This window comes from Odocoileus virginianus, chromosome 3 (genome assembly GCF_023699985.2).
Source record: "Odocoileus virginianus isolate 20LAN1187 ecotype Illinois chromosome 3, Ovbor_1.2, whole genome shotgun sequence".
NCBI lineage: Eukaryota > Metazoa > Chordata > Mammalia > Artiodactyla > Cervidae > Odocoileus > Odocoileus virginianus.
In genome coordinates this window covers 76,694,629-76,719,153 of record NC_069676.1, presented here as the reverse complement: position 1 = coordinate 76,719,153, position 24,525 = coordinate 76,694,629, and the positions used below count along the sequence as shown (strand labels likewise).

General features: G+C 41.3%; 1 protein-coding gene across 4 annotated transcripts in view; it reads left to right on the top strand.

Moving 5' to 3' along the window:
* Positions 1–8,310: 8,310 nt before the first annotated feature.
* SSBP2 (single stranded DNA binding protein 2) overlaps positions 8,311–24,525 on the top strand; it is a 295,979-nt gene continuing 279,764 nt past the window's right edge. For 2 of the 4 annotated variants that reach the window (XM_020888073.2, XM_020888070.2), the window contains exon 1: positions 8,313–8,471. In XM_020888073.2, the coding sequence (XP_020743732.2) occupies positions 8,410–8,471 (62 nt within the window). In that variant the 5' untranslated portion in view covers positions 8,313–8,409. Of the gene's footprint in view, positions 8,472–24,525 lie in introns of all 4 variants that reach the window. The other 2 variants (XM_020888072.2, XM_020888071.2) reach the window with 2 other exon arrangements.

Sequence of the window (24,525 nt, the reverse complement as noted above, 5' to 3'; positions counted from 1 at the left end):
TTCTCAGAGGAATGAACAAAGTGGAGATTGGAAATTAGACATGAACTGACCAATTTAGTCAGAGTAAGGAGAATACTCCTCTCTTTTAAACATAAAAAAATAGATTCATGCCACATCATTTTTCCTTTTAACAACCTATAGTGAGCCAAGGGATTTACTTTGCAACAGTCAAAATGGGAGGAAATGATGTATTTGATAAAAGACAAGGCTGTAATAAAGCAGGGTGTGGCTTGGTGTTTTTGATTTTACCTAATCAGAGGGTTAGCTGTAAGAACAGAATTCAGTGCTGCTTACCATGCTGAAGCAAGGTCTCAGTAAGCTCTGCTCGAGTGGCCCCACCTATATTTAATCCAACCTGAATTCATAGAAAGCCTTGCCCTTCTAGAATCATGGTGCATGAAAGAGTAAATGCTTTCAGGTAGAGCACTGCATGAGATACTCTACGTAAGCACTTAGATAGTACCTGGCAAGAGCTTGATAGATATTAGTGTTATTAGTGATATTAGTGATATTAATACATAAGAAGTCTATAGTGTGGTCTGCAAGAACTGAAATTCTTGCATGGCGAACCATATAACATTGCCAAGTCAACCATATTTGACTTGCAAAATAGCAGTTTCATGTATTTCAATCTAATGTGTTCTCATGAAACTTGCCGATCTCTCTCACCTTTTGTGCTTTTGTCAGGGGTTAAGGGGTGAAGAGAGGGAAAAGGGAAGAGAGGAAGAATGGGGAAAAGAAGGAATGGGAAGGTGGGAGTTTACATGGGAGAGCCTTTGGAAGAACCTGCACCGACACGAAGCTGAAGTGGTGAGATGTAGTAGCCCCGTTCCCCACAGCCCCTCTCACAGCCCTTTAGTGAACTCGCCAGGTTTTTAGAAAGTTCCTGAGACGTGGATGTGTCTCCTCCTTCCACAAATGATAAATGCTCTTTTAAAATAAAACACCCAAACCATAGAGTAGAACTGACAGCTCCAAAAAGGACACGGTGCCGAAACAAAAACAAACAAAGCAGTACAAGAACGTTGCAGTACATGGGTAACTCTGCCAGAGGAGTGGCAGAAAGTGCCCAGAGCTGGCTTCCTCCGTGACCACCCTTCTCCATAGACTACCCACATCCATCACCGGAGTGACCTCTTCGTCTGCCTCCCTCCTAGAAACAGGACCAGGCTGAAAAGCCAGGCAAACGGACATGGTGCTTGTGAAGCCTCTAATTTCAGGGCACCTCTGCACCAAGTATTGTATTAAAGAAACACATTCCAGAAGTCAGTATCCTTGGTCAAAACTCTCCTTAACAAAGCAATATAGCCCTAAGTAGTGTCCACGGGCCTGTGGACCCTGATAAAGTTTTTCCCCAAAGAACTAAAATCCCGTGAGTGTTACAGGGTGGGAGGCACACTCAGAGGAGCAGTAACAGACCATAGGACAAAAATGTATTCTTCCTTAAGTTTCTTAACGCTGGCCCTCCAGACCACAGACAGCTTGGGTCTGAGAAGTGGGGTGAGGTTAATGGGGATTGCCTTGTAGTAGTCAATAGCTCAGAACCATGTGGCGGGGACCCTTCTCTCTCCTGCATCAAATATTTAGGTCCAAAGAAAAAAGGCCTGAGGAGTTTTGAAAGATGATAATGGGATTATAACATTATTTATCTGTTGAGGAATCTGATTTGTACAGGTATAATCTAATGATGATGCTAGCAGGTAGCAGTTACTACCATAGAGTACTTATAAATCTTCAGGAACTTACTGCAATATATAGGATGCAGTCCAACTGGTTTCAAACACTTTTTGAATACCCCCCAAATGAAATATTCAAGTGTCTTCTCTATCACTGGGAAGTATACATGACCCTGATAAGATTGTTTATTCCTTATGACTGACTGTTGGCAATGAGAATATTCACCATTTATCTTAAGTAGATTTTTAACACTTAAACCATTTCAAGGTAAATAAAATACCATAGTGATATACTTGTCATCTTCCTTTTTTTTGCCACACTTGGTCGAGGAGATCCAGTTATGTTGGAAAATTATGAAAAGCAAATGTAGTGCTATTTTTTTCTCCTATGTTTCCACTCCCAACAGAAGGAAATGACACTGCCTGAAATGTTGTACAGCTTCCCTCCTGAGACTGGGGCTTTTGTCAACTCCAAGAGTGCAAAGACATCGCATTGGCATAACCTTAGTAGGTGAAAAATCATTGTGAAGATTTAGGAATGCACTAAAAAAATATAGTAATACTTTTGAATAAGGAACACTCTTTGGCACACTTCCTATTACATAACTTTCAACATTTAATGACAAAAATCCAGCCAGTGAACACTGCAACACTTGGAATTTGTTTTGCAAAATGTGCTAAAGTGTAAGAAATTGCCATACATGGTAGCCCTGTTTTTTTTTTTTTTAATTTTTATTCGTCTTTAGCTTGTGCAGAATTCTTTGAATCAGAATTATTCCAAGTTCCCAAACTGCAAATTTTTGACAGTGTTAGAAAAACTAGGCACTCTAGAGAGGGAACTATTTAGAAGTGGTAGCTTTGCACACTGTCTCTCCTAACTCATTGGTAAGTGTTTATATCTAAATTGGGATTTTAAAAATCTAGGGCAATAGGTTAAGAAAACAGTCTTGCCTCAGATTAACTAATGCTAAACCAACAGCAGTGTGTCAAATGATGTTAATATGAGGCCCCATTTCACTTATTATTCTGGTATGAGAGACCATGTTGCATAGTATATTATAGTTGTAACGACTTCATTCATTCCATTACTTTGGTATGTGGCATGTGAACAGTTTGTGAATATGAGCATGCTGGTCTCTTCTGCTTAGGAGTGAAGTTTCAAACAGTAGTCTGAGTGACAAACATCTCAGAGCTTGCTCACATTCCTCTGTGGAATAGTCACTTCTGAGAGAAAGAGGTGCGGCTTCGTGGTCTGGGAATGGGACTGCCAGCCAGGAACACAGAGTTCTCATCTTGGAACTAGTATTGTTTTCTCTATGGAGCAGATAATGCTAATGAATTTTTCTTAGGACTCAGTTTACCAGCTTTAGAAAGCTGGTCAGGAAAATCTAATTAACTGGCATATATTCTGCTAAATGACTTCATATGAAAAGTAATACGAATGTAAGTAGGGAGATGTTATTTTCATAAATGAATGAGTTCTATAAAACAAACAATAGAACAGTTTTGTCCTTCAGAAAAATTATCCCCCAACAATAAAATCCAATTTTATGTATAAATAGTTTAAATTTTCTAAATAAATATTTTCTACACTAAATGTTTTTCTTTTTTTAACACACCAAGTATTTTATGTGATGGAAATAATTAAATTCATGGTTAGCTTCCATTTAAACATAAAGTGATAGTCTCTTTGTTCTGTGTATTAATAGCAAAGGGAAATCTTTTCTAAAGTTCCATGCACTGTACGAATACAGACATTATTAACCTCAATGTTTTAGAGAAAAATTAGAATCTAAGAAATGTATAGTCAATCTAGAGCTTCAGTAGGGTGGTATAATAAACTGCCTGTTTTAAAATGATAAAGGCTTCCAAGAATAAGATGCAGGTTCCAGAAAGAGAAAATTGTGCATATGTGCCCAAAAAAAATGGGAGGGAAAAAAGACCTAATGACTGAATAACTCTGGTGTTCTATATCTGACAGAATAAAGTTAAAAAAAAAAAAATCAACCTCAAATGCAAATGCTCCATTCTGATGGCTCAGCTGATCAGCATTCCCCTACTCTAAATCTAGCCACCCTCCCCCCCTACTCAAATTAATCAGCCTTATATACAAGGTTAAAAAACCTCCAAACTTCTAAAAAATAAATTGAGATTCTTTACGGTAGGAATCTTTAAGTGTCCTAATTCTTCACCCTTGTTAAAAATGAAAACAAACAAAACATGGGTCTTCAATTCTGTGTCTGAGATCTCAAATTTGGCTCTGAATATGTGTTTCAAATCTCATTAATTAGAATATTGGCCCCATGAGATACAGTTGCTGATGCAAAGAACACTCTTTGTACTCAAAATAATTTGAACAAGGGCAAAGAAGCATTTTATTTACATGTGTAAACATTAAGAGAAAAGTAAAACAGAGATGATGGTTCAGGTAGCTGCTTAGATATTTTAAAGATAATTGATTTGATTACTTAAGCTGTAAGGTTATGAGATAGAGTAACAGCTATGTTTTCACTTTGTGTATTTGTTGCATGATAACATTCTTATAAAGGTAACTCTGACATTAACTTGGCAAGTTCTGAACTAAGACCTTTTGGCATTTTATTATTTCCAGATACTAAGACCAAATTGCTTTGAATCCCATACCCCACTGTGCAGATCTATAATTTATTTATTTTTTAAATATCAGAAAACAGGCCATTATTCAAAAGACTTTTCCATGTAACAAATCTGGGTAAAGATCAATCAAATGAGTAACTTACAGCAATAAACAGCAAACAGCCCTTCTTGTTTTCTTCATTTTCCTTTCTCTTTAGGAAATAGCAAATTAAACCATGACTATTTGTGGTCTTGCACTATAAGAACACATGTAGTCATATATTTTCATCCTATTAAATCTATTAGCTCAATGGATAAAAAGTAAAGTCCACTGTAAAGATGTCTTAGTGTCTTACATGGGGAGGGTCATCTGTTTTGTAGAGCCACAACCTAAAAATCTTTCTCTGAAAGATGGTGCCCATTGGCTGTCTGTAAATGGGTACTGAAAGCAGAGTTCAACAGCCCTGGGGCTTACAAAAATATACAGATGCCTGGGTCCATCTGATTTAGTTAGTCTGGGCTGGGGTTCCAGATCTAGTATTTAAAAACAAACGAACAACAACAAGAAAAAAGTTCTAAGGCAATTCTAATGTGTCGTGACTGAGAATTAGAGAGGACCCCAAGACCAGTGCAAAGATAATATAGAACTTAGGTAATAGTACAAAGCCCACTCTTGGTTTAAATGGAAACCTTACCTTATTCCAGGTGTGGGCAGCAGCTGCCAGAGTTCCCCCCTTTGACAGCATTCTCTAATCAGTACCTAATAGGGAATGTTCTACGGGTGATGGAGCCTGGGGATGCTAATAATTTTCTGAGTTAAAGCTAATGGAAGTAGATTAAATTGAACAGCAAATTACATGGCACAAAACTTGAAGGTAGAGTTTGTAAACACTGACAGCCTGATAGACATTTGGGCATTTCGAACCAAAGTTCGTTAAAAGAGGGAGGTTAAGATCTGAAAGAGATACGTGCATCCCAATGTTCATCGCAGCACTGTTTATCATAGCCAGGACATGGAAGCAACCTAGATGCCCATCAGCAGACAAATGGATAAGGAAGCTGTGGTACATATACACCATGGAATATTACTCAGCCATTAAAAAGAATCCATTTGAATCAGTTCTAATGAGATGGATGAAACTGGAGCCCATTATACAGAGTGAAGTAAGCCAGAAAGATAAAGACCATTACAGTATACTAACACATTTATATGGAATTTAGAAAGATGGTAACGATAATCCTATATGCAAAACAGAAAAAGAGACTCAGATGTATAGAACAGACTTTTGGACTCTGTGGGAGAAGGCGAGGGTGGGATGTTTCAAGAGAACAGCATCGAAACATGTATATTATCTAGGGTGAAACAGATCACCAGCCCAGGTTGGATGCATGAGACAAGTGCTCGGGCCTGGTGCACTGGGAAGACCCAGAGGGATCGGGCAGAGAGGGAGGTGGGAGGGGGGACCGGGATGGGGAATACATGTAAATCCATGGCTGATTCATGTCAATGTATGACAAAACCCACTACAATATTGTAAAGTAATTAGCCTCCAACTAATTTAATAAATAAATAAATAAAAGAGGGAGGTTATTACTTCTTCTGTTAGGGGAAGCACACCGATTGAAACCACCTAACCTGGACAGGCACCATAGTAACTATTTGCATGAGTTGTTTTATGACAGGAGGTCTTGGTAAGGAACACGGAACTAACAAGCCACCACCAACCAGTAGAGTTCGGGAAAGGTCAAAAGGAGACACCACATGTCGGACCACCTCTCAGAATCCTTCTCTCTGGCATCCACCTTGGCTGAACAAGATGTGCGCCACCAGGAAGGACTCTGAGTCAGAATGACTGGCTAAAGACAACCCGGAAACTAATCCCATCACCATAAAACCCAAGACTGCAAGCCATGTGACGGAGCAGTTCTCCTGGGTCCGCTTACCCTCCTGCTCTCTGCCCGGGCGCCCTTTCCCAATAAAATCTCTTGCTTTGTCAGCACATGTGTCTCCTCAGACAATTCATTTCTGAGTGTTAGACAAGAGACCAGTTTCGGGCCCTGGAAGGGGTCCCCCTTCCTGCAACACTTCCAAGTACCTCAGAGCCCAAGAATGTCCTGTCCCCACCACTGCAGGTCATTGTAAACAGAGAGAATTTTGAATAAGAAAGGGTAAATTACCTCTCTTGAAAATCAACTTAGGCCAATGTGACTTTTTAAATTTTCTTTATCTTCACTTCTATTGGTTGAATTTTTGTCCTTTTAATAAAAGCATGTTTATTTTTCTTGTATCCTTTTGTATTAGTCAATCCTCTACTGTTATTGTTATCTTTTGCTATCATATTCTACAGCTACTTCATTTAATCTTGTTTTTCTTATTTTTCTTTTTACACTTTACCTTTTCCATTTTTTTTTTCCCTTAATGTAGCAGGTCCCTTCTCTTCATTTTTCCGTGTTTGATTTATGTCTGGTTGCCAGCACCTTTTCTGATTCTTTGATTTTTACTAACTGCCCTTCCTTAACCTTCTGTTGATGTTATATTCCTATCACTTGCCATCAATGCCCACACAAGCCTATTTCTTTCCATTCCATCTATCTCCGAATCTCCATATACATTTTTATGATCCAAAAGTTTAAAGCTGCATGTGAGGAAAAGAAAGTTACCTTTCTCCATTTGAATGCTATTTCCTCTCCCCTCCCATAGCTGTTCCATGTCTTTTTATCCTTTTTTGATGTTTTCCCCTATCTGACCCCCAACTGCACCCCACTTCCCCTGTCACTCCCTATTTTATGCCCATCTCTTCTTTTTAACCGCGTTTGCACTCTGTCTCATTTTACATCCAAGGATCTCCACAAGATAAAGGATGGAGTTCAGTTGGGAGCCAGGTTGTGTGTGTTTTCAGAAACTTTTTCGCCTTTACTGAAATGGGATTGGGGCCTGGGATCCATGAGTATTCTTGGGCAGCCTTTCAGCTCTGGCAAAAGCTTTGTACACCTTGGAGCACGGCTGGGGCCTATTCTGATGGACAAAGACAGGGATGTTTTTAAAAGCCTTCTACGGTCCTTTCCACTCCAAAGGGTCAGGATGAGTTGGCATCAACGCCCAAGGCTGGAGAGGCAGGCCAGGTGGGGATACCCGGGGCCCTTTTCTGCAGTAGGTATGGCGTGTCTGATCTTAGGAGGACGAGGTGGGGGCCACTGAGGCCCCAGGAGCCACTGGGTCATCTTTGGGAGGCAGGCTCACCTCTACAGAGAGGAGCCAGGCCCGAGTCTGAGTGCTCCCCCGGGCGGCAGGGCGCGGCCCCAGGAGCCAGGCGACGCCACCCCAGCGGCGCCAAGGGCCGGAGGCACAGTCCCTCCCCGGAGGGAAGGCGAGTCGCTCCCGGTCGCTCAGCCAGAAGGTCGAGGGAACTGTGCGCGTGCCCCCCGCCAGCCGGCCCTCTGGGAGCTGGGCGGGGGCGACACCGCAGGGAGTAGGGCCGAGGACCGCAGAGATCAATCCTGGGTACCGGCGCGGGGTCACAGACAGGAGAGGAGCGGGAGAAAGGGGCTTGTGGGGGGGGGGGGCTCCCCAGGGCGGCTGGGGCCGTAGATCCGCCTGTGTACTCGGCGGGCGCCCCGAAGTCTGGGGCCGCGGCGGCTCCAGCTCCGCCGGCTCCTGCCAGAGACTCCAGGCCGCACTTTCCCCTCCTCCCGGCGCCTTCTCTCCAGTGAGGAGCCGAGCGCGGGCGGTGCGGGGGGAGGGGCGGCGGCGGAGGGAACAGCCAGTTGTTTAAAATCCTTCTAGAGCAGTTTCTAATTCCCCCCTTGCGCCGGGGTTCGGAGGGGGGAGGGAGGGAGAGGAGCGGGAGGAGGGAGGAGAGCGGAGAGGGAAGGAGGGAGGGAACCCGGGAGGGAGGGAAGGAGGGAGGAGACTGCCGCTTAGGCTGTAGCCGCCGCCGCGCGCTTCGGCAGGCCGGAGGGGGTGGGGGGGGAGGCCTGTCAGTCTCGTGCGTTGCCTGGGCGAAGGGGGCGGAGCTTTGGCGTGGGGTGGCCAATAGTGGGGGTGGCTGCGTGGGTCGCCATGGGGACGGGGCTGTTCCCGGGGAGGCTGTGATGGGTTGACAGGTGCGTGACAGTGGGAGCTGCTCTCGGCACAAGCATGTACGGCAAAGGCAAGAGTAACAGCAGCGCCGTCCCGTCCGACAGCCAGGCCCGGGAGAAGTAAGTGTCTCCGCTTCTCACCCACCTCCGCCTTCTCACGCGCGCACACACACACACGCACGCACTCGCACACTCTCTCGGAGACACCCAGACACACAGACACTCTCTGCCGGGGGAGAGCCGGGGGGTGGGCTGGCAGGGGGAGGGGTGCGCGAGGTGGGGGGCGTGCGGTGCGGGGAGCGGCTGTTTCCCAGGAGGGGCTCGCGCGGGGCTGGCGGCTCTGGGGTCTGGCGGGCAGGAGGGAGCGAGTGTGTCGGGGGGCGGCGGCGGTGCTGGTGGCGGGGATGGAAACTTGTTTGGGTGATTGAGGGAAATAACCCGCGGGTTCACCTCCTCGCAAAGTAACTTTAGAGCTGGGGTCCGGGGCTGCGGGGAGCGGAGAGCCTCCGGGGATAGAGGTTGGGCGGGAGGGGGCAGCTGCGTGGAGGAGGGCACGCGGAGGGAATGTGGGGGTTCGGTGGGGGCGGGCCGGGGTCGGGGCGGGCAGCTTGAGGGGCGCCGCGGCAGGGGACTCGGGCGCCGGGGCCGGGAGCGCCTGGCGAGGCGAAGGCAGCGGGGCCGGGCGCGCGGCGGGCGGAAGCCGGGCGTGGAGCGGCCGAGCGGGGCCCCGCTGGGCGCGGAGACGCGCGCGGGGCGCGGAGGGCGTGTGCGGGGCGTGGGCCGGGTGGGCGTCGGGGCTTTCTTGGTCCGGAGGAGGGACGCCGCGTTCGCAGCCCCGTGCGCCGCGCGGAGCCCGGGGCAGGGGGTGCCAGGGGCGCCGTTGAAGTTTGGGAGTCAAAGGACCGAGTTCCCGGGGAGGAAAAGTGTGCTGGCGAGAAGCGGGAGCTGCTGGGGTAGGCTGGCGTTTCTGCCGCTCGCAGTCGACCCAACTCGGCGGCGGCGGCGGCTGGAGAACTTTTTTTTGGAGGCTTGCAGCCTCCCAAACGTAGAGGGCCGTGGCGGTCCGGGCGGCGAGCGGGGGTCGTGGGGCGCAGAGGAGTAGCTGTGGGGGCCGCGGCCGCTGGCGCGAGGAGGGTTGTCTGCGGTGGGGAGGGGGCAGCGGTCCGAACCCGGACTTGCAGGAAGGGTCGAAGCGTGGAGACGGGGAGGAGTTAGTTGTTTGGTCGGTGTGGCGAGGAGATACAGGTGTTAACTCCGGTGGGAGCCCAGGGGAGGCTGGCGAGAAAAGAGCCCCTCCCGGGCTGGGATGCCGCCGTCACGGCACGCTGCGAAGCAGGGTTGTTTGCTTCTCTTCTTATGTGCTTGTAACGGTGATTTGGTTGTTACTAAAAATGAGAGCGCATAGTGACTGTGACCACTGAGGAAGAACCCCTCTTTTCTGTGCAGCAGCTCTTACGGTGATTCCCACTAACCACCTCCATTCTGAGGATGAGGCGTATCCCTGTCATTGGACGCGCTCTGCCCTTCCGAGGACTTCAGACTGGGGAAAAGTCTGAGAGCATCTCTCAAAAGCTACTTTAGTCACCTTGCACAAGGAAATAGCTGCGTAAATAAAAACCGAACGTGCAGAAACTACCGGGTTTCCCTCCTAGTTTTAGGCAGTTAGTAGTCTTCTGAAAGTTTCTCGTGCCCTAGGGTTGGGAACATTTCCTAATCTTCGTGTTGGCAGCAATAAACGCAATTCCTATAGGATTTAGGAGCGACAGGCCTTGGCATATCAAAACAAACAAAAAAAAAAGATACTCCCCGCCGCCCCCCCACCCCGAGGTATTTTCTGAGCTGTATTCAGGATCTAGTTGCTGTGACAAGGAGTATGTAAAAGATTTAGCATTATAGGTTGGTTAAGAAATAGCAAGTTAATGGAATTGAAGTTTTGAGATAGCGTAATTTGTGTGCATTTATCATTTAGTGACAATATAGCTGAGAAAATAGAAACATTTAGAGAGGATGTTTTAATGATTACAGAGTATTTGAATTTCATATTTTGGGGAGTGAAGGAATTGAAATGTTGTATTGAGGTATATCTTACTTATTTACAGGGTGGGTTTTGAGAATCAAATTTTGCGTATTACTTGAACTTCCAGGAATGGCTGAATTTAATCTATATTATGATAACTTTGTAAAAAAAATTTTTAAATCATCTAGCATAATAATGAGGAAGTTGAACCTGGTGTGTCTTAAGTCCTTTCTAGCTCTAATTCTGTGTTTATGTCATGAAAGCAAATAATTGCCATTTTGCTGTCAAGTCTACCAAACTGAACACCAAGTAACATCTACACTTGTAAGCCAGGTGGTGAGAGTTCTGCTAGATGGTGCTATTTGATTTAAATAAATTTCTTCCATTCATTATAATTGGCAGCAGGACTCCTGGATTGCTTTGCCTTACGAACTAAATATAGGTAAAGAGGCCACTTTTGGAGAACTGACAATGATCATTCGGAGTTAACTGTTGTTGCGTTAATTTCTAGGTGAATGTTGTTTGAATCTAAGACAAACATTGAGGTAGATTCTGTTTGATGGAGTAAGTTTCATTTTGCTAGAAGAGTTGATCTGATTACTCATTTTTTGCCCTTTATGTGTACTTGGGACTTTAATGGCACTATTCCACAATAACCTACTGACTTCTGAAGATAGGTATTTTGAAGTTGTCTTTAAAATGGATATCACCAGATTAAAAAAATTTTTTTAAGGAGGCAGACCTCAAAAAGTGCCCGAGTGAAGAATATTCTTTTATATAGCAAATTAGAACTGTACTGGCCTTAAAAGTCACAGAAATAATGTTTTTCAGTAATGAATATGTAAACATTTTACAATAGAAACATTCTGAAAAATGAATCATCATTAAAAATAATGGCATGCACATAAAATAAAAATACTGTTTTTATAATCCATCAAGAAATACATTTTCTTATGAGTTCATAGAGGAGAGCAGACAGGCCCTTATCTATATTATATCTTTGCTTTCTCTTTCATTAAGTCACTATATGCAATACTTGAAATTAATTTGTAGATTTTATGCAGGTTCTATATTTTCACTATACATTTCTGAACATAAAAATGACTGGAGTCAGGTTAATTACTGATTTCGTTGTTTTAAAAGCCAGACGAATCAAGTCTATACAGAAGTTTGGATTAGGTTTAATTATAGACAGGGTGATTGAAAACCCTTGGAGGGAGGAGGGATGTTTGTGTAGAAATTTAAATTCTGATTCTGTTAGGTCATTTCCCCCTTTAGCAGTCTTTCTTTGTAACATTGTACTGCAGTCTCAATTGCAATTAAGTAACTATGCAATTGGTTGTTTAATATTTGCCTTCCTCTAAAATGTAAGTTTCTTGAGGGCAAGGGATAATACTTCAGATTTCTTCTCTGAGCTGTCCTTGACATTAAGAATAGTGTCTTCAACTGTCAAAAGCACCAACTAAATGCTGTTGAATAAATGAAGATGTTAGACTCAAGAGCATTTTTTCAATGTGAAAAATTTTTTTTCAGTGACCTCCAAAATAAGGACTTTGGAAGTTTGAATTCCATATTATCTAGCTTAAGGGTATTTAAAAATTAACTGATAACAGCAGAAGAGTAATCATTATTTAAATTGTCGTTCTGTGTGTAAGTCACTGTGTTCTGCACTTTATTTTTTCTAATTCTCCCAACAATTCTGCAAGATACTGATTTTTTTTTCTTCGTTAAAGAAATAAGAAAACTCTTGACTAGTTAAGTAACTTTGCCTAGGGATACACTACTAGCTGGGTTTCTAACAAAGATATCTCTGCTTAAAATCTATAGTTGAAGATGAAAGATACATTTTTTTTTTCACTATCCTAGTTTGCTTTCTTGATTTAGGGTAGAATGCTACAGATTTAGGGAACAGCTTTACATAATCAGATATAACAGACTTTAAATGTTTGATCAGATAGGTAGTGTTTACCATTGGTGAACCTTATGCTGATACCCTCCATTTTGACAGGTTGCAGACACGTGTGTTGTGTGGGGAAAACAAAAACTTTAGGAGGGAAAGTTGAAAGCCTAAAATAATGAAAAATTCTTGTTTCTTGAGATTTTTTTCCTTCTGGAACTTTTGTGTGATTACTTAAGTTTTAAAATTAGACATTGTAGTGAGCAAGTTCTGTATGAAATGTTGCTGAATTTTAGACCATTCTGTATGCCACGCTGCCACATAAAGAGTACCTGGCACCTGCAAATAGATGAGTGTGATACTACTTTTTGTTAAACTAATTTCATCTTTAAAATTATGTAATAGCACAGAAAGATGAATGTGTCATAAAGCAACATTGAACAAAGATACATGTACTAAATAGTGACATTAAGTTAAACTCGTCAGGAACTGTAGAAATCTGTACATTTGACCTGTGGCTCTGAAAAGTAACTTTGGTTTTTAAACTATGAAAACTACATAAACTCATTTTTAAGTGGTTAAAATCTAATGATCATTTAAATACAGTCTAGTCATGGTTATGCATGAGATAGAATTTAGTCAAATGAATTTTGTAAATTTGGAAAAAACAATAAATACTACTACATGTAAGAGAGTTTGTAGATACTAGCATCAGCATGACCTCTTTTTTGTTAGTAAGTTGCCCCCCCTAAAAATGGTAAACTTTTCTTCTTCCTTCCTTCCTTTTTTTCCTGAAGGAAATAAGTCAAGTGAAGTAATACAGATCTCGTTAGAAACTTGATTGAGAAGCAGTTAATGCATTTAACACAATTCAAGATTTCTAAAACTAATGAAGGAATACCTTTATGGGGATTCAATTTTCTATACGATATTCAATTGACTGTTCCCTTCTCAATCCCCAGGGTATTTCCTCCAAAATAACTTGTATCTAATCTGTCAGCTCTGGGAGCCTTACTTTTGATTGTTCTCCTTTCCATTATTTTAGAATTATCAAAAAAATGATGTTTTTTGAAGGAACAAATCTAAAGAAAAAAGTGTAAGATGTGAGAGTTAACTTTTAGTATTGTTTATTTAGAGGTTTATTACTCTTAGAAATAGTAATAATGTTGAAATGTATTTTTTCAGAGCTGTGAAAGAAAAAAGTTTTATTTCTACACCCTACAGCCAATTTGCCATATAAAACCAGTTTAGGAAGGAAAAAAGTTAAGTTTTAGTTACTTTGCAGTAGTGAACTAAGTGCATCTTACATCTTCAGTTACTATTAGAAAATAGAATTATTTTGTTTTAAAATTGAAACATACACCATAGGCAAGGGTTGGAATACCGAGGTTGCTGTTTATTAACACTCCACCCTAATAGTTTAGAATTAGAAGTAAAATTTGAGGAATTTAGAATGTTCTCTCTTCCATAGAGATTACAACTGTTACATTAATGTTGAGACATAGGATTGAGGCTTAATGTACCAGACTTAAAAGACAGGAAACTACTTAGAATGTTTAATTTAAAATAGGTATTGAAGATAGTTTTATTCGGTAATATGTGGAAATATTCCCTACTATTGTGTGTACTTTATTGCTTTGGCGTTGGTATGGGAAGGATATAAAATATTTGTGTACTGGTGACGTATTGTTGGTTAGTAAGCCTCAGTAAACATGCTAAAATATTACTTTATTAATAACTTACTGCTTATCAAAGGAAGGCCTTAAAATAGCACTGGAGCAATAGAATAAGATATATTTTGAAATCTGAAAAGAGTTTGGAATTAAAAGTAAGTGGTTATATTTGGATTTTAGAATTTGCTTGTCAGATTTTATATATGTTTTACATATGTAACATCTAGTAATTTAACACATGTATACAACTTAACATGACTTGGACTGTGAGTTATTTGACTATAATACCAAAACCTCATATATACGCTAAAGAGTGATCCGAAAGGTGGTCTGCCAAGATTTATATCCTACTTGTTTTCAGTAGTACAGAAATAGTAGAGGCTAGTCTTCCCTGAACTATATATCTTAGTCACTGTGTGAGATGTTGAAAAACAGGTAGAAAAATGTTCCAACCAGGGAAGAATAGTGTATTTCCAGATAACTTTTAATAGCCGTACAAATTGCTCAAATTTTATTGGTCATAATGGGTAACTGGTAATTTTTGTCAGAGTGGGTTAGTAAAGATTTTTGAGAAGTGATGCTAATAATGTTTCTGTAATATTGATAGACCCAAAAATTTATCTGGGCTCAAAACAGCCTGGGCATTTCCAGGCAGTGAAGGAATTAATATTTGTTCTTTGTTCCTCTTTAAAAGAGACACTTCAGTTGGTGTCACTTCTTTAGTAATGACAAAACCACCTTCATATTTTACTTTAAGAATTTTGATTATTCTGTTTCATGTAGGACCCATACTGCTTTCCAATAGTAATGAGCCATCATAACATTTTAGATCACAATTCAGCAGGAGTGACCTTGAACCAATGACCTGGAAATCTCTTTATTTTTGATCTTCTGTGTTAATTTTGCTTCATGGCATATCAAACAAGTAGTTGAGCACAGAAAAATATTGTAGAAACTGATGTATAACACTTTTTAAAAAAAAGAATTTTTTGAAATTGTATGTATAACACAGATTTAGTTACTAACGTATAATAAATTTGTAGTTAGTGTAAGCTACTTCCCTGGTGGCTCACGTGGTAGAGAATCTGCCTGCAATGCAGGAGACCTGGGTTTGATTCCTGGGCCAGGAAGATCCCCTGGAGAGGGGAATGGCTACCCACTCCTATATTCTTACCTGGAGAATTCTGTGAACAGAGGAGCCTGGCAAGCTACAGTCAGTGGGGTTACATAGAGTTGGACACAACTGAGCAACTAATACAACACAAGCCATCTTAAAATACTAATGAAATATTTGTGAAGATAAGAATAGTAGATGAAAATTTTTACTTAACTCTGTAAGTTAAGGGAGGAGTTGATGCCAAAAACAGGGTCTCACCTGAAATTAATGTGATTATTTTTCTTTAGTGATCTGGTATTTGCCTTGATTCTTCTTCTTTTTACCTACTTCAAACTTGAGGAAAAAAACCAAAAACTTCTTTACTAATATAAAAAAGTAAAGAGGGTGAATGAGTTATCCTGTTAAAAATGATTTTATTTAAACAGGGTTAAAATGATTTTTTTCTGTAAAATAACAGAATCCCAAATACTGCATAAAGAGTTTGTGGAGTTTTGTCATAGAAAGTTGAATGTTTAATAGTAACAGCAGATGCTATCATTTGAGTATTTTGTTTATTTTGCCACTTTACTTGGGACTTTCCAGGTGGTACAGTGGTAGAGAATATGGTTGCCAAGCATGAGTGGTGGGTTTGACCCCTGGGTGGGGAAGATCCCCTGGAGAAGGAAATTGCCTGGAGAATTTCGTGGACAGAAGAGCCTGGCAAGCTTCAGTCCATGGGGTCACAAAGAGTTGGGCATGACTTAGTGGCTGTGCACTTTAGTTGCATTGTCTCATTTAATCTCAAGAATCTGCTAGATTGTAGGTACTGCTTTCTATTAATGTTACAGGAGAAACAAGAGACTTAAGAGATTATTGTGCTTTTGGTGGCAGGTATCAAAACAAGAGATAGAAAATGGCTTAATTGGTCAGGGCTTAAGAATAATTCGCACATAACAGGATGTCTAGAAGAGGTAGTTTCTGAGTTGATTTAGAGACTCAAGAACACCAGAGATCAGCTTCTCTGCCATCTTCATGGTTTCCCTCCCATGAATGCAGCGTCCCTGCATCAGGTTCCAGGAGTCACTTCCTCATACAGCCAAGTATAAAGGCAGGAGAAGGGGCAAGGCGTTTCCTTTATGTCTCATTAATCGGAGAGAAAAGCTTCTTCTTGAGGTGCTTAGCAGATGTCTTCTTACGCCTTATTGAAGAAAACTGTTAAGTTCCCTCCCCTAAACCAGTTACTGGGAACGGTAATGGGATAACCATAACTGACTTAAATCTGTCATCCTCCAGGCTGGGAACGTTCCTCCCTTGTATCTGAACTACCTAAACACAAGTGGAGGTCTTTGGCAAGGAAGATGTATCTTGAAGATACGGAGAGAATGAAGTGGGTCCTTGCCTTATGGAACTTACTTTCAAGTTTGAAAGAGAAGCATGTAATAATAAACAAGTAAATATTGGGACATCTTATGGAATAATCTGAATGAATCTTTTAGCTAATCCAATATATACAGTAGACAATTTCAGATAGAAGTGCTAAAAAGGTAATAAAGTAGTGTAATTGTAATATAGAGAATGGCTGGGAGGCTACGTTAGATTGGGGGGTTCAGGGGAGACCTGAGTAAGCAGAGACCTGAGTAATATTGAAAGAGTCAGTTATGAGAAGATTTGGGGTTAGAGCATTTTAAACAGGCTAAACTCCCATTGAAGTTGCAGAAGGCAATGGCAGCCCCTCCTGTTCTCTTGCCTGGAAAATCCCGTGGACGGAGGAGCCTGGCAGGCTGCAGTCCATGGGGTTGCAAAGAGTCGGACACGACTGAGCGACTTCACTTCACTATTGCGGTAACCTCTCAGCATCAGCATAATTGCTCGAGAATATATAAAATGTGAGTCGAAATTGAGATGAGAAGCTATGCTTCCTAGAGTCTGGTTTTAGTTTTTATTGAGCAACTTGGTGGTGAGTTTAGTTTATGTGGATTTTCCTAAATAATAAGTTTGCCTGTCTCTTATCTTCTAAACCCCAGTGATGTAGTTGTTCCTAATGAAGGGAGTGGAACATCTGGCTTTTATAGTGTTATTGATGGCAGAAATATTTAAGATTTATTGAACACATAAGGCCTGTTGGTTTGAGAAAGGATGGTAAAACTGGATAATTATTTCTCATAAATTTCCCGTATTGGATAAGACCCCTTTACTGTGCTTCATAGTAACCTCTGCTTTTCCTTTTTCATGTTGTCACAAATTTAGGGATCATTTGTGTGATGTTTTGTTTAATGTCTCACCTGGTTAGGCTGGAAGTTCCCTGATGAGAAAGAACCATGGGTATTGTCTTCACCACTGTAGTCTTACTGCTTAACACAGTGCTTGGAGTCCTGATTAGATATTTGTGGATTTAATGGATCAAGGATGTAACTGGTTATAAATACATCACAACAGGACATCAGTATATTTAGCTCATTTTCTCCCCAATATTTCTCATATTTAGAATCAGGATTCGTATGTAGCTTCTAAAGAAGAGTTTTCTCTAATACAGGTGTTTAGTATCTTCTATGGCCTTCAGGACTGCAGGAGATGACCTGTATCAGTATGAGTTGTATCTGTATGAAATACATGTACATTTTTAATATGAATTTTTGATAGAATAATCTTTTTGTGTTTCAGCAAATTAATAATATAAATGGAATTATACTTTAAAGTTTCAAGACATTTTAATGTGCTTTATTTAAATCTCAATAATTCTATGAGGTAGGTGATAATTCCATTGACTGTAGAGTTTTGTATATGGAAATTGACTTACCCAACTATGGTAATACAGGTAATACATGGCAGAGTTTAGTCATATTTAGATTTTTTTGGTTACTAGGTCAGTGTTTGTTTCATTATGGTACAGCTGCCTCTTTTAAAATAAAAAATTTATACATATTTTAAGAAAGCTTCAGTATGGATTTGATTCAACAGAGAATTGTGGACTAGAAGAGAGTTAAAAGTTTATGTCAATACTTTAAGTGAATATGTCAATACTTTAAGTGAAAAATATTGTTACAATGTGGGTTATACAGAATCCTATATAATTACTTAACTCCAAAAGTGCTACACCATAAGTAAAATCTGTTATTTATTTGAACTCCATGTGCTTTTGTTATATAAATTGATTGGTTTGAGATTTGGAGGTAGTTTGGGTTTCTAGTCTGTGAAGATTTATGCTAATTTAGGTTGATGAACTCTATTCTTTTGCCAGTTATCTTCAGTTTGAGAGCTGGGGTAGTGTTTTTTTCCCCTTCTGTGCCTCTTACCAAATAGGAAGAAAAAGTTTTTTCCGATATGGATTATTGATAGAACATTCTTTCTTGTTTTTGTGCTTATGGTTGTAAATATATATATATCTATAAAACGTTTACCACTTTAACAATTTTTAGGTGTACATTTCTTTTTTTCCACAATGTTATGTGCTATTTGTCATTTATAATTGGATTAAAGTTATGTGATGATTACACTATCAGTGCATTTAAGCAATAGCTATTATTAGGAAGCTATTAAAGATTTTTCAATAAACATTTTTTCCCCTTGAATTAAATTGAGGGACTGATAATATTATCCTTTCTTTTAGACATGTTGTAACGAATGAAAAAACACCAGGCTTCCCTGGCGGCTCAGACAGTAAAGAATCCAACTGCAGTGCGGGAGACCTGGGTTCGATCCCTGGGTTGGGAAAATCCCCTGGAGAAGGGAATGGCAACCCACTCCAGTGTTCTGGCCTGCAGAATTCCATGGACAGAAGAGCCTGGGAGCTACAGTCCATGGGGTTGCAAAGAGTCGGACGCAACTGAGCGACTTTCACACAATGAAAAAATTTCAGTGTGTTTTTTTTTTTTTTGCCATAAAATACATTGCATTTACACAATATACGTATGTGTATGTATATACTGGGTATTAAGCACATTGACATTGTTGTGCAGGATCATCACCAACCCTCCCTAGAACTTTTTCATATTCCCAAGCTGAAACATTGTATTCTTTAAATAATAACTCCCCATTTCTCCTTTCCCCCAACCCCTGGCAGTCACCCTTCTGTCACAATGAGTTTGACTCTCCTAGATGCTTTGGTGGTGGTTTAGTCACTAAGTTGTGTCCAACTCTGGTGGTTTAGTCGCCAGGTTGTGTTAGACTCTTGCAACCCCTTGGACTGTAGCTCCTCTGTCCGTGGGATTTCCCAGGCAAGAATACTTTGTGTGTGTGTGTGTGTGTGTGCGCGTGTAAGTCGCTCAGTCGTGTCCAACTCTGCGACCCCATGGACTGTAGTGCCCCAGGCTCCTCCATTCATGGGCATTCTCCAGGCAAGGACACTGGAGTGCGTTGCCATGCCCTCCTCCAGGGGATCTTCCCAACCCAGGGATCGAATCCAGGTCCACCACATTGCAAGTGGATTCCTTACCAATTGCGCCAAAGTATAATTATGCTTTGTCTATCTTTTTGTATCTGGCTTTTTTATTTGCTTTTTTTATTTGCTTGCTTAATCCATTCATTAGCTTCATAAAGTTGATATAAAGCCCCATTTTACATGGGGGAAACTGAGTCTCACTGAGGTTATATACTTTGTCCAAGGTCAGGTAGTAAATTGCGTAGTATGGATTCAGACCCAGGTTTCTGAGTCCACTGCTGTTTTAAACATCTTGCCTCAGTGTGTTTTGTTGCCTCATATGGGAAAAAACAATGGGAGTCATGAGGGTAGTGGTGGGAGGGGATTGACTGGATAGTTCTTGTCACACGTATCCAGTTTTACCTGGGGTTGGATGCATTAAGAAAGAAGGTTAAAGAAAACATTTTACAGCTGCTAAAAAGGTGGGCAGAATTACAGCTACCCAAAGTGCTCCCTCCACACATAGCTCCAAATTTGTTAGCTGTTATCTGAGATTTAACAACTTGGATACAGTGCTTCTCAGAAAGGATGATGCCAATTAAGAGTTCAGGTTATAATTTCAACTAGAGCTGTTTCTCCATTCTTCCTGTATTAGAGGCAAAGTAATCTGGAATGAATTACTTGGTGAGTTTGAGAGACAGAAATAAATAGAAGAATATGTAATGTGTAGAAAAAATGCTTTCTCCTTTAGTTATGAGTTTCCTTTCATTCTCTCTTCTAACCAGCATATGGCCTGTTGTTTTTTTGTTTGTTTTTGGACTGAGGCATCTGGAAGGTTCCATGTGGTCTAGGAGCAATAGTACAACCATATTGAGTCTATTACATAGTCATTTCTATAATACTGACTATTGGAGAAAATAGGAACAATTCCTTTGTTTCACTTTTTCACAGTGTCATGTGCTATTTGTCATTAAAATTGTATTAAAATTATATGATGATTACACTCTATCAGTGCATTTAAGCAATAGCTGTTATTAGGAAGCTATTAAAGGTATTTCAAGAAGCATTTTTTCCCCTCAAATTAAACTGAGGGACTGATACTATTATTCTTTCATTTAGAAGTATTGTAATGAAAAAAACTTCAGTGAGGATTTTTTGTTTTTATCATAAAATGCATACATTTACACAATATATATGTGTGTGTGTGTATATTGGAAATAGTTTTCAGGTAGAAGTTCATCTTGGGAAATGACTTACTAATTCATTTTTAATTCAGATTGTTAGTCAGTTTTGCAAGTGAATTGGATTCAGGGCCAAAAACATTACAGTATAGGCAAGTTTTCAACTAAAACTTTAAATGATGTTTCCATTTCTTGTCTTTGTGTTTTTTTCCCAACCAGCACCTTGGTTTTTCACTGTGATAGGCTAAATAACAGCAACTCGAAGATGGCCACATCCTAACCCTTAGAACATGCGATTGTGTTACCTAGGAAATGAACTTTGCAGATATGACTAAGTTCAGGATCTCGGATGAAGGATCTTGAGATGGGCTATTTCCTCCCTACATGATCTGCATGAGCTCAGTGTAATCATGTGAGTCCTTGTAAGAGACAGACTAGAGGTTCAGAGCCAGGCCAGCCGTGTGGTGACAGAAGCAGAGAAGGGTTGGTAATTCTGCAGATTTTGAAGGAACGGTAAGAGCAGCAGCCAAGGAACGCAGTCATCCTCAACAAGCTAGACAAGGCAAAAAATGGGTTCTAGACCCTTCAGAAGGAACAGAGCCCTGCCACCACCTTCATTTTAGTACTTCTGATCTCCAGTATAGAAGATGATAAATTTGTGTTGTTTCAAGCCATTAAATTTGTGGGAATCTGTTACACTCTCTCTCTCAGTCACTAAGTCGTGTCCAACTCTTGCCACCCCATGTACTGTGGCCTGCCAGACTCCTCTGTCTAGGGGATTCTCCAGGCAGGAATATTAGAATGGGTTGCCATTTCCTTCTCCAGGGGATCTTCCGACCCAGGAATCGAACCCAGGTCTCCTGCATTGCAGGCAGATTCTTTACTGACTGAGCTATGAGGGAAGCTAGCCATAGGAAACTAATACACAATTTTTGTACCCACAGAAGAATCTACTGTGACCATATTAAGCTGGCAGTGCCAAGCTATGTCCAGGGTGATGTTCAGGCAGTTTTTTATTTTATTTTTTGTTTTGGATTGAGAAATAGTTAATATAAAATTTGAGTTTTTTGTTTTCCAGTTTTTGAGATATTTTTGACATACAGTATGGATAAGTTTAAGGTGTGTATTGTGATTATTGGATATATGTATATGTATATATTGCAAAATGATTTTCATAATAAAGTTAGTTAATGCCAAAAAATGATGTTGATACTTCTCTGTAAGATGGGGAATCATTAACAGGTGAGTCCATGATATAGCAATCCCTGGCTAAAATGCTGCTAGTTAGTAATATTTCTGTATTTGTATTAGATCCCCAGTAGGATAGCTCCCTTAAAAGAACAGGTGAAGAGAGAGTTTATTGAAGGTATGTGCACGACTAAAACTCACTAGGGGTGGATTAACACCCAGGGGTTAGGAACAAGAGAAGCTTTTCCCCTCTTCAGTCTGAGGGGAAAAGAGAGAGCGCAGTCACCGGAGTCCGATGAACATTGTGGTCGCTATAGAAGGGCTCCCCTCCGGGAGCTGCGGTTTTATGACGGGGCCGCACCGCGGTCAGCCCCACTGTAAACAGAGGCTGGGGGCCTGGCGGCGAGGGGCCCTTCTCTTGTCTCGTGCCCCCGATCGGTCGATACCTCCTTTCTTTAGAGCCCAGCCTGGAACCATCGGGTAAGGGAGCTGAGGTGATGCACTCGGTAGAGATCAGCCTTCCTGGTCACAGCAGGGCCCAGTGTTCAAGTTTTAAATTGTTACAGATTTGAAGTAAGTCTTTCAGTTCTTTGTATACAATGCCCTGACAAAATAGAGCACTTTAAAAAATTGGGTTTGGTCAAAATAGCACTCAAAATTAGTTTTTAGAACCTGTTTGAGGACTTCATGATGCTGTAAATTTGTATACATTTTATGAGATAGGGGTGATATTCCCCTGCTTTCTGCCATCTCTCACTCCTTTATTCACCTAAATGCTCACGGTCTCCCGTGGGTCCGTCTCTGCCGAGCCCTTTCGGTCAGACCTGGATAGCCGCGGTCTCTGCCCACTAGCGCTCACTGTCGGGGGGCTCGCTGCCGGCCGTCACCACTCTGGGTAACACACACTGTTGTGGGGGTGCAGAGCGTCTGTGGAAGTTCTGCAAAAGGACTTTGCATCCAGCCAGAAGTTGTGACACACCCAGGAGATATTTCCAAGAGGATGTTTATTAAATGAGAAATAAGCATTAGCCCAATTGGGAGAGGGGACAAGTAAAAGAGTATTTTAGAGAGAGAGAAATACATACAGAAACACGGAGGCATTCCAGAACATGGTGGACTGCAAGCAAGGTGCAGTTGTGGAATATGGGCTTAGTTATTTCACAGCGCGTGGGATCGTCCCAGACCAGGCACCCGAGTGTCCTGCATTGGCAGGCAGATTCCTTACCGCTGAGCCACCTGGATGTGCTGTTGAGGAATACTCTGGCAAGTTAAACAGGAACTGTTTCATCTGCTTCATTTTATTGTTCATATAATTTGAAAGGTTACTTTTCATTTTAAGTTATTACGAAGCATTGGCTATATTCCCTGTGTTGTACAGTTCATCCTTGTAGCTTACACCCTGTAGTCTGTATCTCCCACTCCCCGGTCCCTGTATGCCCTTCCCACGCCCTCCCCACTGGTAACCAGCAGTGACTTTCTGGAGCCGACAGCAACTATTTCAAGAACAAAATCCAAGGACAGCTTGATCCGGGAAATGAGCAATTATATATATATATACACACACACACACATATATTTTACAAATTTTACTTACTGTGGCTGTGCTGGGTCTTCATTGCTACACAGACTTTGTCTAGATGAGGCCAGCAGGGCTCCTTAGAGCACAACGTCTGTTCGTGGTTCGCAGGCTCTCATTACGGCGCCTTCTCTTGTTGCGGGGCATGGGCGCTAGGTGCTTCAGTGGTTGTGGCCTACAGGCTTACTTCTTCCGCAGCAAGTGGGATCTTCCCAGACCAGGGATCAAACCCGCGTCTCCTGCACTGGCAGGCGGATTCTTTACCACTGAGCCACTAGAGAAGCCCTGAGATAAGCAGCTTTAAGCAGAGAACTTACGTCATCTGAGGTGCGCTGTAGAAGAATTATTCTGGTAGCGGTATGGAGGCTGGGATAGAGGGGGAGAAGATATTGGGAAGCTATTGTCATAAATCAGCTGCAGTGATAATGCACCATTTTCTACACTACTGGTAGTCCAAGGGGTGTCTTAAAAGGTAGAGTACATAGGACTTGGTAGCTTAAATGTGAAAAATTAGGATTTTTAAGAAGGTTGTAATTGTGTGTAGAAATTTGAGTCAGACTTCAGGGGACTACAGAAGGAAGAGGAAATAGATTTATTAAGAAGGAAGAGGATGCGTTCAATTTGACATGCCTTTCAGACCTAGAAATGGAGTGCTTTAGGGGGAATTTGGATATGTAGTTCTTGAGCTGGTTGGGTGTTGAGGGGCCAGGTGTCTAGGCTGGAGATACAGAATTGAGAAAGTATGGGGAAAGAGAAGTAACATTTGTAAGCATAAGCTACCTGTGTTTCAAGTGTTGGGCCAGGCAACTTATATTTTATTTCATTCTCTACAGTGCTGTGAAGTAGGTGTTATCATCTCATCATCTCCTTTTTAATGATGTGGAAACTAAGGCTTTAATAGGATACGTGACTTAGCTAAGTCACACATGTCAGACCTGGAATCCAGACTTTCTCTCTTTATCAAAGTAAGATAGTCGGTCATACAGTCATGTCAGTGTATGACAAAACCACTACAATATTGTGAAGTAATTAGCCTCCAACTAATAAAAACAAATGGGGGAAGAAAAAGGAAAAAAAGAAACAGAAAAGCATACGTATTGTAAGTGTATAGCATGATGAATTTTTGCTAAACACAGCAGTGTTAACCAAGCACCCAGATCAAGACAAAGAACATTACCAGCACTCTGGA